Source organism: Artemia sp. Qi Xiang Cuo, chromosome 8 (genome assembly GCF_049724085.1).
Source record: "Artemia sp. Qi Xiang Cuo chromosome 8, ASM4972408v1, whole genome shotgun sequence".
NCBI lineage: Eukaryota > Metazoa > Arthropoda > Branchiopoda > Anostraca > Artemiidae > Artemia > Artemia sp. Qi Xiang Cuo.
Window position 1 is genome coordinate 16,007,130 of NC_142801.1, and position 14,652 is coordinate 16,021,781.

The window sequence follows — 14,652 nt, forward strand, 5'->3', positions numbered from 1 at the left end:
TTAAAAATCAACTGTTCATCAACATATCAAAACTAATATCAAAGTAAAAATAAAAAAGGAAAAAAATGGGATTGTGCCCAACTCAGAGTTTTTATTAGCTGATGTTTGAACTATTATTAACAAAATGGCTATTTCAAAATTTTCATGGGTTAGGGGAAAAAAGGGCATGTGGGGGGGGGGCTAATTGTCCCTTGATCTCTTTTGACTCTTTAATTGTGAACTAGAACTTTCTATTTTCAATCAAATGAGCCCTCTCTGAAGTTTATAGGAGCATCCCTTCTATAAGAACCATATGTGCACCCAGGACATAGCTTACAATGCCTATCCCGGCCCTGTTTTTTTTTTACCCCCGAGTTTTCATATCCAATGTTTGAAACTATTTTTAACAAAATGGCGGCCTCAAAATTTTTATTGGATGGGTTTGGGGAAGAAAAAGGCATGGATGGGGGGGGGGCTAGTTGCCCTCCAATCTTTTGACTCTGAGAAAGTGAACTAGAACTTTTAATTGCAAATAAAACGAGCCCTCTCTGAAGTTTATATGAGCATCACTTTCATAGGAACCATATACAGCCCCAGGACATAACTTGCCACACCTGCCTCCTGGCCCTGGGGGGTTGTGTTGACACTGGAGTTTTTGTTATCTGATCATTGAAATAATTTTAAAAAACAGCCATCTCAAAATTTGTATTGGTTGGGTTTACAGAAAAAGGTGGGGCTAGCTGCCCTCCAATCTCTTTTGACTTGTAAAAATTGAACTAGAACTTTCAATTTCCTTTCAAATGACCCATCTCTGAAGTTTATATAAGCATCCCTTCCCTAAGAGCCATATATGCTACCAGGGCATAACTTGCAGCACCTGCCCCCAGGCCCTGAAGGGTTGTGTTGGCACCAGAAATTTTGTTATCTGACCTTTAAACTATTCTTAACAAAATGGCTATATGAAAATTTTTATTAGATGCATTTGGGAGAAAAGAGGCATGGGGGAATGGCTGCCCTCTGATCTCTTTTGACTCTTAAAAACTGAACCAGAAATTTTGATTTCGAATATGTACCCTCTCTGAAGTTTATATGAGCATCCCCTCCATAACAGCTATATATGCCCACTGGGCATAACTTACAATACTTACCCCAGACCCTGAAGGGCTGTATTGTTTATAAAAGGTTCTTTATATGAAGTTTATACAAGCTTCCCTTCTATAACAGCTATATATGCCTGCTGGGCATAACTTACAATGCATACCCCAGGCCCTGAAGGATTGTATTGACCCCAGAATTTCTGTTGTATGATTGTTGAACCATTTTGAAAAAATGGCTATCTCAAAATTCTTATCAGATGGGTTTGAAGAAAATAGGGCATGGAGGGGTGCTAGTTGCCCTCTGATCTCTTTTGATTCTTAAAAAGTGAAAGAGAACTTTCAATTTCCAATCAAATTAGCCCTCCCCAAAGCTTATATAATCATTCCTTCCATAAGCACCATATATAACCCCATTACTTACAACACATGTCCCTGGGTCCTCGGGGGTTGTGTTGACACAGGATTTTTTTTTATCTAACCTTTGAACTATTTTCAACAAAATGGCTATCTCAAATTTTTATTGGATGGGTTTGGGGAAATAAGGGTATGTGGGGGGGGGGGAGCTAGTTGCCCTCAGATATCTTTTGACTCTTAAATAGTGAACTAGAACTTTTAATTTCCAATCAAAGGAGGACTGTCTGAATTTTATACAAACATCCCTTTCATAAGAACCATATATGCCCCAGGGACAACACTTACAATGCCTACTCCTCAGGTCCTGGGGGGTTGTTTCAACGCCAGAGTTTTGTTATCTAATTTTTGAAAAAAAATTTAAAATGGCTGGTTGGGGAAAAGAAGGCATGGGGGGGTGCTAGTTGCCCTCCAATCTCTTTTGACTCTAAAAAAGTGAACTAGAAGGTTCAATTTCCAATCAAATGAGCCCTCTTTGAAATTTATACAAGCGTCCCTGGAGTTTTTGTTGTATGATCTTTGAACTATTTTTATCTCAAAATTGTTATTGGGTGCATCTCTGAACCGTTTTGACACCAGAGTTTTTGTTATTTAGTTCTTGAAAAATTGTAAAAAAAATGGCTATCTCAAAATTGTTAGCAGATGGGTTCAGGGAAAAAAGGACATGGAGGGGGTTGCTAGTTGCCCTTCAATCTCTTAACTCTTAAAAAGTGAACTAAAGCTTTCAATTTCCAATCAAATGAGCACTCTATGATGTTTATAGAAGCATCCCTTTCATAAGAAGCATAAATGCCTTCAGGGCAAAACTTAGAATACCTTCCCCTGGGCCCTGAGGGGTTGTATTGACACCAGAGTTTTTCTTATCTGGCCTTTGAACTATTTTTAACAAAATGCCTATCTAAAAATTTTTGTCAGATGGGTTTGGAAAAAATAAGGTGCATAACTTACAGAATACCCCAGGGCATAACTTGCAACGCCTGCCCCCAAGCCCTGGGGGGTGGTGTGGACACCTGAGTTTTTGTTATCTGACTTTTGAACAATTTTTAACAAAATGGCAATCTCAAAATTTTTATTGGATGAATTTGGGGGAAAAGGGGCATGGGGGGGAGTTAGTTGCCCTCCTATCTCTTTTGACTCTCAAAAACTGAGCTAGAACTTTCAATTTTCAATCAAATGAGCCCTCTCTGAAGTTTTTACAAGCATCCCTTCCATAGCAATCATATATTCCCCCAGGGCATAACTTACACTGCCTGCCCTCAAGCCCAGGGGGCGGGCTGTGTTGACCCCAGTTTTTTGTTATATGGTCTTTGAACTATTTTTAATAAATGGCTAACTCAAAGTTCTTATTGGATGGGTTTGAGGAAAAAGGCATGGAGGGGGAGGGGGATAGGTACCCTCCAATCTCTTTTGACTCTTAAAATATGAACTAGAACTTACAATTTCCTATCAAATGAGCCCTTTTTGAAGTTTATAAAAGCGTCCCCGGAGTTTTTGTTATATGATCTTTGAACTATTAAAAAAAAAAAATAGCTATCTAAAAATTTGTGTTGGAAACATTTGGGAAAAAAGGGTGTGGGGGGGGGGGCTGGTTACCTTCCAATATCTTTTGACTCTTAAAAAGTGAACTAGAACTTTAACTTTCCAAACAAATGAGCCCTCTCTGAAGTTTACACGAGCATTCCTTCCATAAGAGTCATATATACACCCCGGGGATAACTTACCATGCCTGCCCAAGGCCCTTGGGGGTTGTATCAACACCAGAGTTGTTGTTATGTCATCATTGAACTATTTTTAACAAAATGGCTATCTCAAAAATTTTATTAGATGCACTTGGGAAAAAGGGAGTAGGGGAGGGGGCTGGTTACCCCCCAATATCTTTTAATGCTTAAAAAATAAACTAGAACTTTCAATTTCTAATCAAATGAGCCCTCTCTGAAGTTTATACAAGCATTCTTTCTATAAGAACCATATATACCCCCCAGGGCATAACTTATAATCCTTGCCCTGAAGACTATGGGGGGAGCATCCTGCTCAAAGATACAATTTCCAGAACTTTGAATTTATGTTGAACAAAATGGCAATCTCAAGATTTTGATTGGACATGTTTGGAGAAATTATGGGCATGGAAGGGGTGTTAGTTGCCTTCCAATCACATTTGACTATTAAAAAGGGCACTAGCCATTTAAATTTCCAATTAAATGATCTCTTTTTGAAGTTTCTATGACAATGCTTTCTATAAAAAAAAAACCTTATATGCCCCTAGGGCATAACTTACAACCCTTGCCCTGAGGGCTGCGAGGGGGTTGTCATCCTCAAAGACCTAATTTTCAGAATTTTTAACTACTTTGAAAAAAATAGCTATCTCAAAATTTTGATTGGATGTGTTTGGGGAAAAGGTGGGCATGAGAGAGGGGTTAGTTGCCACCTAATCACTTTTGACTATTAAAAAGAGCACTAGCCCTTTACATTTCCAATCAAATGAGCCCTTTTTGAAGTTTCTATGACAAAGCTATCTATAAAAACTATATATGCCCCAAGGGCATATATTACAACCCTTGCCCTGAAGGCTATGGGGGGAATGTCTCCTCAAAAACATAATTTGTATCAGGAAATCTACTATGTAGAACAAAATGGCTATCTCAAAATTTTGATTGGATGTGTTTGGGGAAATGGTGGGCGTGGAAGGGGTGTTCGTTGCCTTCCAATCACTTTTGACCCTTAAAAAGGGCACTAAAACTCTCAATTTCTAATTTAATAAGCCCCCTTTGAAGTTTATATGACAACCCTTTCCATATGAAGTGCCACTGGGAAAAAAATAAATAAATAATAATAATAAAACATTAGAGCCATATGGCCTTTACTATAGGCAACACTACAGCATTGCTTCTGACAAGCTGCTTTGACAATATCACTCCCAATATCACATATTTTTCAACCTATCATTCTCTTCATGTTGTGTTCCTGAAGCTTATAAAATTGCAAGAGGCATGCCTCTCCACAAGATGGAAGACCCATCTCAGATATCAATTTATAGGCCTACTTCTCTACTGCGTGTCTTCTCAAAAATTCTTCAAAAGTTGATGTATAATAGACTTGTACCTTCTTTTTCAGGCAGTCGAGTGCAAGGATATTATCCAACTTTCTGTTTGGCTTTAGAGTTGGATTTTCCATGCAGTATGCTCTATTGGATGCATATGAGTTCACAAGATGGAACCTTGATATTGGACTTAAGGTAATCAGTATTTTCCTGAATTTTCCCAAAGCTTTCAACCTGGTCAACCATCTGTTATTGTTCCAGAAATTAGTATGGTATGGAACAATAGGAATTTTGCTCTGGTGGTTTGAATCATGTTTTTTAGATTGTTATCAGTATGTAGAGATAGATGGCATCAAATCAGATGCACTGTCTGCCTGTAAAAAATAGAGTTCTTCTAGGGTCAATTCTGGTTTTGCTACTGTTTGTTCTCTTCATCAAAAACCTTGTAGAAAATGGAATGTCAGAGAGAGTGTAATCCATAATCTTTGCTGATGACACAAGCATTTTTGTTTGCACTGAAAATAAGGCAAGAGTAACATCATTACCACAGAGCATCATCCATAAAGTTAGCTTGTGTTGCCTTGCAAACAATATGGTTGTTAATGCATCTAAAAGTGGTGCAATAATGTTTATGGCTTGCTCACAGGTTGTTTTTCCTTGTATTTTGATAATATCCTTATTCCATGAACTCAGGTAATTAAAATTTTGGGTTTGTTTTTGGATTTCTTATAGGCTTCATCTTTCCTATCTCCAGGGTATTCTTTCTCACCAGGTTGCTGTCCTCCACAGAGTTTAATCCTTTCTTTCCACTGAGGTAATAGCCTCACTGTATTATGCATTTTTCAATTTACAACTTTCTTATTGCTGATCTGTTTGGGGTATGGCGTGCTCTTCTCTACTAACTCCTATAAGATCCTCCAGAATAAAGCTGTGTTTTGACTTCCCCAATTCACCCCTCTGTTGATTTGTATAATGATACTGGTATTCAAAAATTTAATTCCCTGGTTAAAAAGAAATGTCTCCTCCTAGCTTATAAATTTTTACATTTTTCACTTCCTACAAGCCTGTGCAGTTTTTCAAAAAAGCTTGATCTTCAAGTATTTCCTTTTCCCTTTGTATGTCCCATCTATCCATTGTACTTCTACTGTTTTGAATTTCTTTTTCCCAGTGTTCTCCAGTTTATCTAGCTACTAAGCTATGGAATTCTGTTCCCTCTGATATTTTGCGTGAGAGGTCTTTTCTAATACTATTTAGTTCTGCTTTGTGGGTTTCTTAGACTGTAGTAAGATTTCTGGATGTTGGTCTTTCCCAGTAGTTTTTTCTTATTATCATTAATTTAATTTTTTAACTTTGTCTGGAAGTTTTGCCAGTTTTTATTATGTATTGATGTATAGCTTTATTTTATATTAGTTTTTTTTACATTGTTGCTGTATTGATTAGTATATTTGATATTGCAGATATTGTAGCCCTTACAAGCTCAGCTTTTGGGGCTACAATATCTGATGTATTTGCTTTTTTTTTACTTTTTCAGTTTTTATTCTTTATTATTGTATTTGTTTTTTATAGTACTAATAAAAATGAAATGAATTGTTGACAGCATGTTTGGAAAAGGAATGTGGCCACTTTTATGTATTAATAGTATATTTTGACAGCTTGTGTGAGTGGCTTCTTGTATGTTCCTCACTTGAATGTTTAGTAAAAAGGGGATTATTTGGCTGTGCATTGTACTTATAGGTCAGTATCATGTCACCAAAATGGTATTTGAAAGCAAGTGTTGGCAGCTGTGGGCAATTTGTGGCAGCCCTCTGAACTCCCTTGCTTGGGCTATTATCATTTTAATATAAAAGGGAACTTAATGGTCAGGATTAAGCAAATTATATGAGGTCCAAAACACTGTCCTTGTGCCTTATTTAAGTGGTTTATTTATTTCTCAAATTTTTATTTTCCTCAACTACTGTACAAGATAGACAAAAGCCCCTTGTCTAAAATTTTACCAAGAATAATTGCATTTGATCAATATATATATAAGATTCCATAGCTACAGAAACATACTAATGGATTCTCCTTTTTATGCTCTTTCCAAATATACTAATCAATTTACTCGCAAAGACCCCCCCCCCCCTTCCGTCCTGATAGCCCTAATAGCATATTTCTTTGTTATATCAATGCCATTATGCATTACAGTTCTTACATAACACTGGTTATCTGCTTGGTCAGCAATTTACCTCCATGTGTGATTGAGTTTATAATTTATGAAAATATAATTTGAAATAATTTTAAAAGGTGGATAATAATTGAAGGAAACATGATAATCTGATTAATAAAAACATTTTGCATTGGTTATTATAAAGTAAAAATTTCATTGTTTAGTGTTTTCTTTTAGTTTTTAGATATTCTTTGGGCAATATATGAATGTATTTAAAACCCATCAATGGAAAACAGATGGAGCACAAAAAAGAAAACAAAAAAGCACAAGACACTAATTCATCCGACACAAACAAAACAAAGCAATCAGAAACAGATGCCAATCACTGCTGTAAAAACATTGACCAACAGGTGGGTTTTGACAGATGAATTATATCAGTCAATTTGCAACAGAATTGCTTTTTCAGGGTTGGTAACACTGTACTGGTGGATAACAGTAAGCATAATTTCAGTTTATCTTTAGCTGTAAAAATGCACGAAAATGGGCTAAGGTACAGATAATCAGGCAATATCCTAGCATTGAACACCTGGGCCAACAGACAATGATCAAACTTCTGCTTATTTGGCACTATACAGCTATATGTAGAAGAAAACAACTTCTGAAAAAGAGAAAGCAGTAACCACTGCGTCTCTAGTACTGACTGTCCAATAGGGAGGCCTAGATATACAATATCATCCACAAGCTCAACAATAGAATCACCAAGTGTGACACTCTAACCAGCATCTGATCTCATGTTAAAAAGCAGCACTTTAGACTTTTCAGCATTAAACTGAAATTCAATATGGGCATACTCTTGTTGCAACTTGATAAAATTAGCTTCTACACAATGCAGAGACCAGCTCAGGTTCAGCACATCATCTGCATAACCAATCAAATACAAATCAATACCATGTCATAAGTGACTTTGATTGTGGCCTTAAAATATAGTTATTAAATACTCTTGGTGACAAAATAGCACCTAGTCTTACCCCCCTTCTTTACTGGGAGGAGATTTCTATGCAGAGAAACAGCAGAATCATATAAGAGATTTTATACATGTCAGTCAGCAGGACTAGGATGCAGGAGTAAACACCAGCCAAACCCAAATCAAATATAATCTCCTTGGGGAGAAGTGAATTAAATGTGCATCTTACATCAAGAACAGCTAAAGCAATACTTTCCCCAATTTTTCTGCATTAAATAAAGCAGATATCAAAGCAGAAAGGGTTGAACACTTGGAAAGAACATAAAGAAAGAACTGAGTAGCCTAGTTTGTTTATCTTGTCCCTATTCAGGAATGGTAATTAGGTATATTTGCAGGTGGCACTATGAAAGTGAGAATTTAGCTAGGATGAAAGTGAAAATGTCATTTGAGGCCTTTTTTAGGCTCTTTCATAATACAAAGTTGCTTGTGTTGCAAATTACATCTAATAAGACAACTCAATTCAAGCTGTTGTCCTACCATTTCAAGTTTTTCAAATGCTGTCAACAAAAATAGTGTTAAATTTTGTGATTTGAAACTTCACTGGCAATAATTCAGGGTATATTCCAATTCAGAGTATATATTTGCACAATAGGGGCATGGGGGTAGAGTTCCAGATAAATTTGCAGTGGGCCATATAGTTCAGCTAGGATGCAAGTGAAAACATCATTTGATGCTTTTTAATGCTCTTTTGTAATTTATATAAAATACCTTTGGGGCCCCTTTTAGGGCTCAAGATGCAATCAGCAACAGAAGCAATTATTGTATTATGAAAGACCATAAAAAAAGGCATCAAATAACATTTTCACTCTTATCCTAGCTAAATTATAGTGCCACCTGCAAATTTACTGGTAATTATATTTTTCCTTAGTTTTAAGAGTAAAATGCTCTTTTGAAAACAAGCTTGCACAAATTTTTAAAGAGCTAGAAGCCTCTCAAAATGATGGACTATCAGCTTTGCTCTCAAAATAGAATTTCACTGAGTAAAATTTTTTGAATTACAAAAGATGGTAAATATTTACAAAATCATATTATTGAGTTACAACTAAAGTGGATATACCACTCAATACCTTTTTTTATGCTCTTTACAAGTATAATAATCATTTTTGTCAAAAATGAATTTCAGCCCTCACCCATATATATATACCAATTCAATGTATATATTCTCACATTAGGGGGCTGTGGGTAAATTTTATTTCTGATGTAAATGAGAGGTAAGTTTAAATTTTCCCTCACCCCCATAATGTGCAAATATTTACCCTAAATTGGTATATAGGCCTATAAGGGTGGGGGCTAATATTCACTTACAATATAAATGATAATTATATTCATAAAGAGCACAAAAAAGGCATTGCATAGTATATTCACTTTAGTTGTAACTCAATAATATGACTTGATAAAAATTTACCCAGAAGAACATAAGAAAAGGCATCAAATGATATATTCACTTTAATATTAGCTAAATTAAGTTGAAACTGCAAATTTTTTGGTAATTTTTTAACAAATCATATTATTGAGTTAGGAATAAAGTGAATACACCATATGATGCCTTTTTTAAGCTGATTATGAATATAATAATCATTTGAAAATGAATGTTGGAAATGAATTTTAGCCCCCCCCCCTATTGCCCTATATATACCAATTTGGGGCATATATTACCACCTTAGGGGGGTGGGGGAAAAGTTTAAACTTATCTCTCATTTACATAAAAATAAAATTTACCCCCCCCCCCGTCACTAATGTAGTAATATATACCCTGAATTGCTATATATAGGGGGGGGGGCGGGCTAAAATTCATTTCCAACAGAAATGATTATTATATTCATAATCAGCATAATAAAGGGCATAAAATGGTACATTCACTTTTGTTGTTACTCAATAATATGATTTGGTAAAAATTTACCCTAAAATTCATTTCTGATAGAAATAAATTTTATTGTTATATTCGTAATCAGCATTAAAAAAAGGCATCAAATGGTATATTCACTTTATTTGAAACTCAATAATATGATTTGGTAAAAATTTACCAATTTTTCTAGTGTTATTAAGAGAGGAGATAGGCAGGGGTGGATAGGCTACTTGAGGACATCTTCCTAGATACTCAACTTAGCTTTAGATCCATTTTGAATGTTTTTTTTCATGTAGCTAAATGGGCTTTTGAAATAACTAAAAACTATGGTAAAATTCTACTTTAGTTACTTTTGGCTATCTTGGAAAGGGGTTGGGTTAGGAAAATGAAACTTTCAGGGATGGATGTACATGCTAAGGTGTGTCCTGGCAAGGTACTTTGAAGTACCTACCTGCACTCATTTTAAATTACTGCACATTACTAGTTGTTTTAGCTCATATTTCATCCTATATTACTATCATAATTATAAATCACTGCTTACCTTACACAACTTCAGCTTTTAACCTTGTTCATTAAAATAAATTCCGAAATCCTTTTTCCATTATAATCCATTTAATTATCTACCCATGCTGACTTTTGTTATGGTCTAATGCACCTGGGTTTGTTGTGATGTCACAACTTTGCTTATCATAGCCCCTTACCCTTAAGGGTAGCATGCAGGTGCCAAACAACTCTGTGTTGATAAGGCATTTAAACTTTATTAATTAGGGAAAGAATTTGACAAGAGATAGACAAGTAAAAATAACCAAATCGTTCTTAAAGGACAAATTATGTTATGGGAAGATGTTTTTGAAATCCCCCTTCCCCCAAACTCTACTTCAGAAGCTTTTTTAAATATTTGTAAAGTGCTAAGACATAGAGTGCTACAAACATCAGAATCAACTTTAGAGGACAATTTATGTCATGGGAAGATGTTTTTGAAATCCCCCTTCCCCCCAAACTCAAAATTTTCCAAAATTCTACTTTAGAAGCTTTTTTAAATATTTGTAAAGCGCTAAGATATAGAGTGCTACAAGCTTCTGAAGTAGAATTTTGTAGCACTCTATGTCTTAGCTCTTTAGAAATATTTAAAAAATACATCATAGTAAAAATTTTGGAAAATTTTGAGTTTGGGGGGAAGGGGGATTTCAGAAACATCTTCCCAAAATACAATTTGTCCTCTGAAGTTGATTCTGATATTTGTAGCGCTCTATCTATTAGTGCTTTATAAATATTTAAAAAGCTTCTAAAGTAGAATTTTGGAAAATTTTGAGTTTGGAGGGAAGGGGGATTTCAAGAACATCTTCCCATAACATGATTTGTCCTATAAAGTTGATTCTGATGTTTGTACCACTCTATGTCTTAGCGCTTTAGAAATATTTAAAAAACCTTATAAGTAAAATTTGGAAAATTTTGAGTCTGGGGGGAAGGGGGATTTCAAAAACAACTTCCCATAACATAATTTTTCCTCTGAAGTCGATTCTTATATTTGTAGCGCTCTATCTATTAGTGCTTTAGAAATATTTAAAAAGCTTCTGAAGTAGAATTTTGGAAAATTTTGAGTTTGGGGGGAAGGGGGATATACAAAACCTCTTCCCATGACATAAATTGTCTTCTAAAGTTGATTCTGATGTTTGTAGTGCTCTATGTCTTAGCACTTTACAAATATTTAAAAAAGCTTCTGAAGTAAAATTTTGGAAAATTTTAAGTTTGGAGGGAAGGGGGATTTCTAAAACATCTTCCCATGACTTAAATTGTCCTCTAAAGTTGACTCTGATGTTTGTAGCGCTCTATATCTTAGCGATTTACAAATATTTAAAAAAGCTTCTAAAGTTTTGGAAAATTTTGAGTGTGGGGCAAAGGGGGATTTCAAAAACATCTTCCCAAAATATAATTTGTCCTCTGAAGTCGATTCTGATATTTGTAACGCTCTATCTATTAGTGCTTTAGAAATATTTAAAAAGCTTCTAAAGTAGAATTTTGGAAAATTTTGAGTTTGGGGGGAAGGGGGATTCCAAGAACTTCTTCCCATGACATAAATTGTCCTCTAAAGTTGATTCTGATGTTTGTAACGCTCTATGTCTTAGTGCTTTAGAAATATTTAAGAAAGCTTCTAAAATAAAATTTTGGAAAATTTTGAGTTTGGGGGGAAGGGGGATTTCAAAAACATATTCCCATGACAAATTGTCATGTTAAGTTGATTCTGATATTTCTAGCACTCTATGTCTTAGCACTTTACAAATAATTAAAAAAGCTTCTAAAGTAGAATTTTGGAAAATTTTGAGTTTGGGGCAAAGGGGGATTTCAAAAACATCTTCCCATGACATAAATTGTCCTCTAAAGTTGATTCTGATATTTGTAGCACTGTATGTCTTAGCACTTTACAAATATTTAAAAAAGCTTGTAAAGTAGAAATTTGGAAAATTTTGACTTTGGGGTAAAGGGGATTTCAAAAACATCTTCCCATGACATAAATTGTCCTCTAAAGTTGATTCTGATGTCTGTAGCGCTCTATGTCTTAGTGCTTTAGAAATATTTATAAAAGCTTCTAAAGTAGAATTTTAGAAAATTTTGAGTTTGGGTGGAAGGGGGATTTTAAAAACATATTCCCATGACATAATTTGTCCTATAAGAACGTTTTGTTTATTTTTACTTGTCTATCTCTTGTCAAATTCTGTCCCTAATTAATAAAGGTTTATATGCCTTATCAACATAGAGTTGTTTGGCACCTTCATGCTACCCTTAAGGGTTAGGGGCTATGATAAGCAAACTTGTGACATCACAATAAACCTGGTTTCATTATACCATAACCAAAGTCATCATGGGTAGATAATTAAATGGCTTATAATGGAAAAAGGATTTCGGAATTTATTTTAATGAACAAGGTTAAAAGCTGAAGTTGTGTAAGGTAAGCAGTGATTTATAATTATGATAGTAATATAGGATGAAATGTGAGCTAAAACAACTAGTAATGTGCAGTAATTGGTCAAGTTATACCAAATCATTTTATTGAGTTAGGACTAAAGTGAATACACCATTCGATGCATTTTCTTATGCTGATTATGAATATAATAAGCATCTCTATTGGAAATGAATTTCAGCCCCCCCCCCGATATAGGCTATGCCTAACCTAACCTAGCCCTTAATTGGCATATATAGGAGGGGGCTGAAATTCATTTCCAATAGAAATGCTTATTATATTTGTCATCAGCATAAAAAAAGGCATTGAATGGTGTGTTCACTTTAGTCCTAACTCAATAATATGATTTTGTAGAACTTAACCCGGTAATTTACCATTATATAGAGGGGGGATGAGTGGAGGTAGGTACTTCAAAGGGTCAATATCTACCAAATCATATTATTGAGTTAGGACTAAAGTGAATACACCATTTGATGCCTTTTTATGCTGATTACGAATATAATAAGCATTTCTCTTAGAAATTAGGTTCAGCCCCCCCCCCCTATATGTGCCAATTCAGGGTTAGGTTAGGTTGGGTTAGGTATAGCCTATATAGGGGGGGGCTGAAATTCATTTCCGATAGAAATGCTTATCATATTTGTAATCAGCATAAAAAAAGGCATTGAATGGTGTATTCACTTTATTTGAAACTCAATAATATGATTTGGTATATATTGACCAATTATTGTATTTATTTAGCCTAGGTCTAGGCCTATGCTCATTCCAAACTCAGTCAATATATACCAAATCATATTATTGAGTTAGGACTAAAGTGAATACACCATTCGATGCCTTTTTTTTTATGCTGATTACGAATATAATAAGTATTTCTATCGGAAATGAATTTCAGCCCCCTTCCCCTATATATGCCAATTCAGGGTTAGGTTTGGTTAGGTTAGGTTAGGTATAGCATAGCCTATATAGGGGGGGGGGGACTGAAATTCATTTCCGATAGAAATGCTTATTAAATTCGTAATCAGCATAAAAAAAGGCATCGAATGGTGTATTCACTTTATTTGAAACTCAATAATATGATTTGGTATATATTGACCCTTCAAAGTACCTTCCAGGGACATACCTTAGCATGTATATCCATCCCTGAAAGTTTCATTTTCCTAACCCAACCCCTTTCCAAGATAGCCAAAAGTAACTAAAGTAGAATTTTACCAAAACTATTAAAGTACAAATTTACCCCTACTAAGAATCAAATGACGAGTTTCAGCTCCCAACTTTGCACCTATGATCAAGAATTTTCCATAGCTCATGTTATGTTACCTGGACATCTTCATTTCTTAATTCGTCTATAAGTACAGCAATTGGATATAAAGATTCGTCCATATTTGCCTCGTTGGCAGCCATTCTTTGCTTGTATTTTTAATGTTTATTGAGAAATATCAGCTTCTTCACATATTTGAATGTCTTATTTATTATATGACGTAAAGGAAAAGATGGCAGCGTTAGTTGTAGAGTTCTCTCATAGGAATGCTATTGATTTCAGTTGTACAATCCCACTTTCTAGGACTGTAACGAAAGTAAGGCCATACCTTACAGGTAAAAGACACCAGATTTCCAAAAATTGTGCTTTGTGAATATTCATTATGGACCAAACAGAAAGCTGATTGTCCCCAAATGACGTGAACCAAGCTCATAAGAAAAGACTAAAAGTAGTTCCAACCCAACAGTTAAATGACTATATTCATAAAGAAACCAAAATTTTGGAGTTCTCCTGCCATTTGGCTTTTTTTACTTTTTTGAATGGTGCATGTGTGGAATCTGTACGACTGTTAAATTTCTTACAAACGAAACAATTGTTTTATTCTTTTTGACACGCCAGTTCTTTTTCTGTGAGAGAAATCATCTACTAATGCTAACAACTCACAGCATCACTAAGCCACCTGAGGCCAACATAACTACGCATGCTCCTCCTCCATCATAATCTATTCAAAGACTCCTTCTTTTAATACTCTCAGGAAGTTCTCATTTCCCTTAAATCTTTCTTTACAACATTCTCCCACGCCAACCGCGTGCGACCTGCTTTCCGTTTAGCCCTAGATGGTTGGCCGAAAAGGACAATCCTTCTTCCGCAGAACATGCCTTAGCCATTTCAACCTTTC

The 14,652-nt window shown here is 35.1% G+C and overlaps 1 protein-coding gene across 1 annotated transcript in view; it reads right to left on the reverse strand.

Moving 5' to 3' along the window:
• Positions 1-13,953, reverse strand: part of Pp2A-29B (Protein phosphatase PP2A regulatory subunit A) — a 160,830-nt gene extending 146,877 nt beyond the window's left edge. Inside the window, exon 1 of the mRNA XM_089093234.1 lies at positions 13,814-13,953. Coding sequence (XP_088949360.1) covers positions 13,814-13,897 — 84 coding nt within the window. The 5' untranslated portion in view covers positions 13,898-13,953. The remainder of the gene's footprint in view (positions 1-13,813) is intronic.
• Between the last annotated feature and the right edge of the window lie 699 nt (positions 13,954-14,652).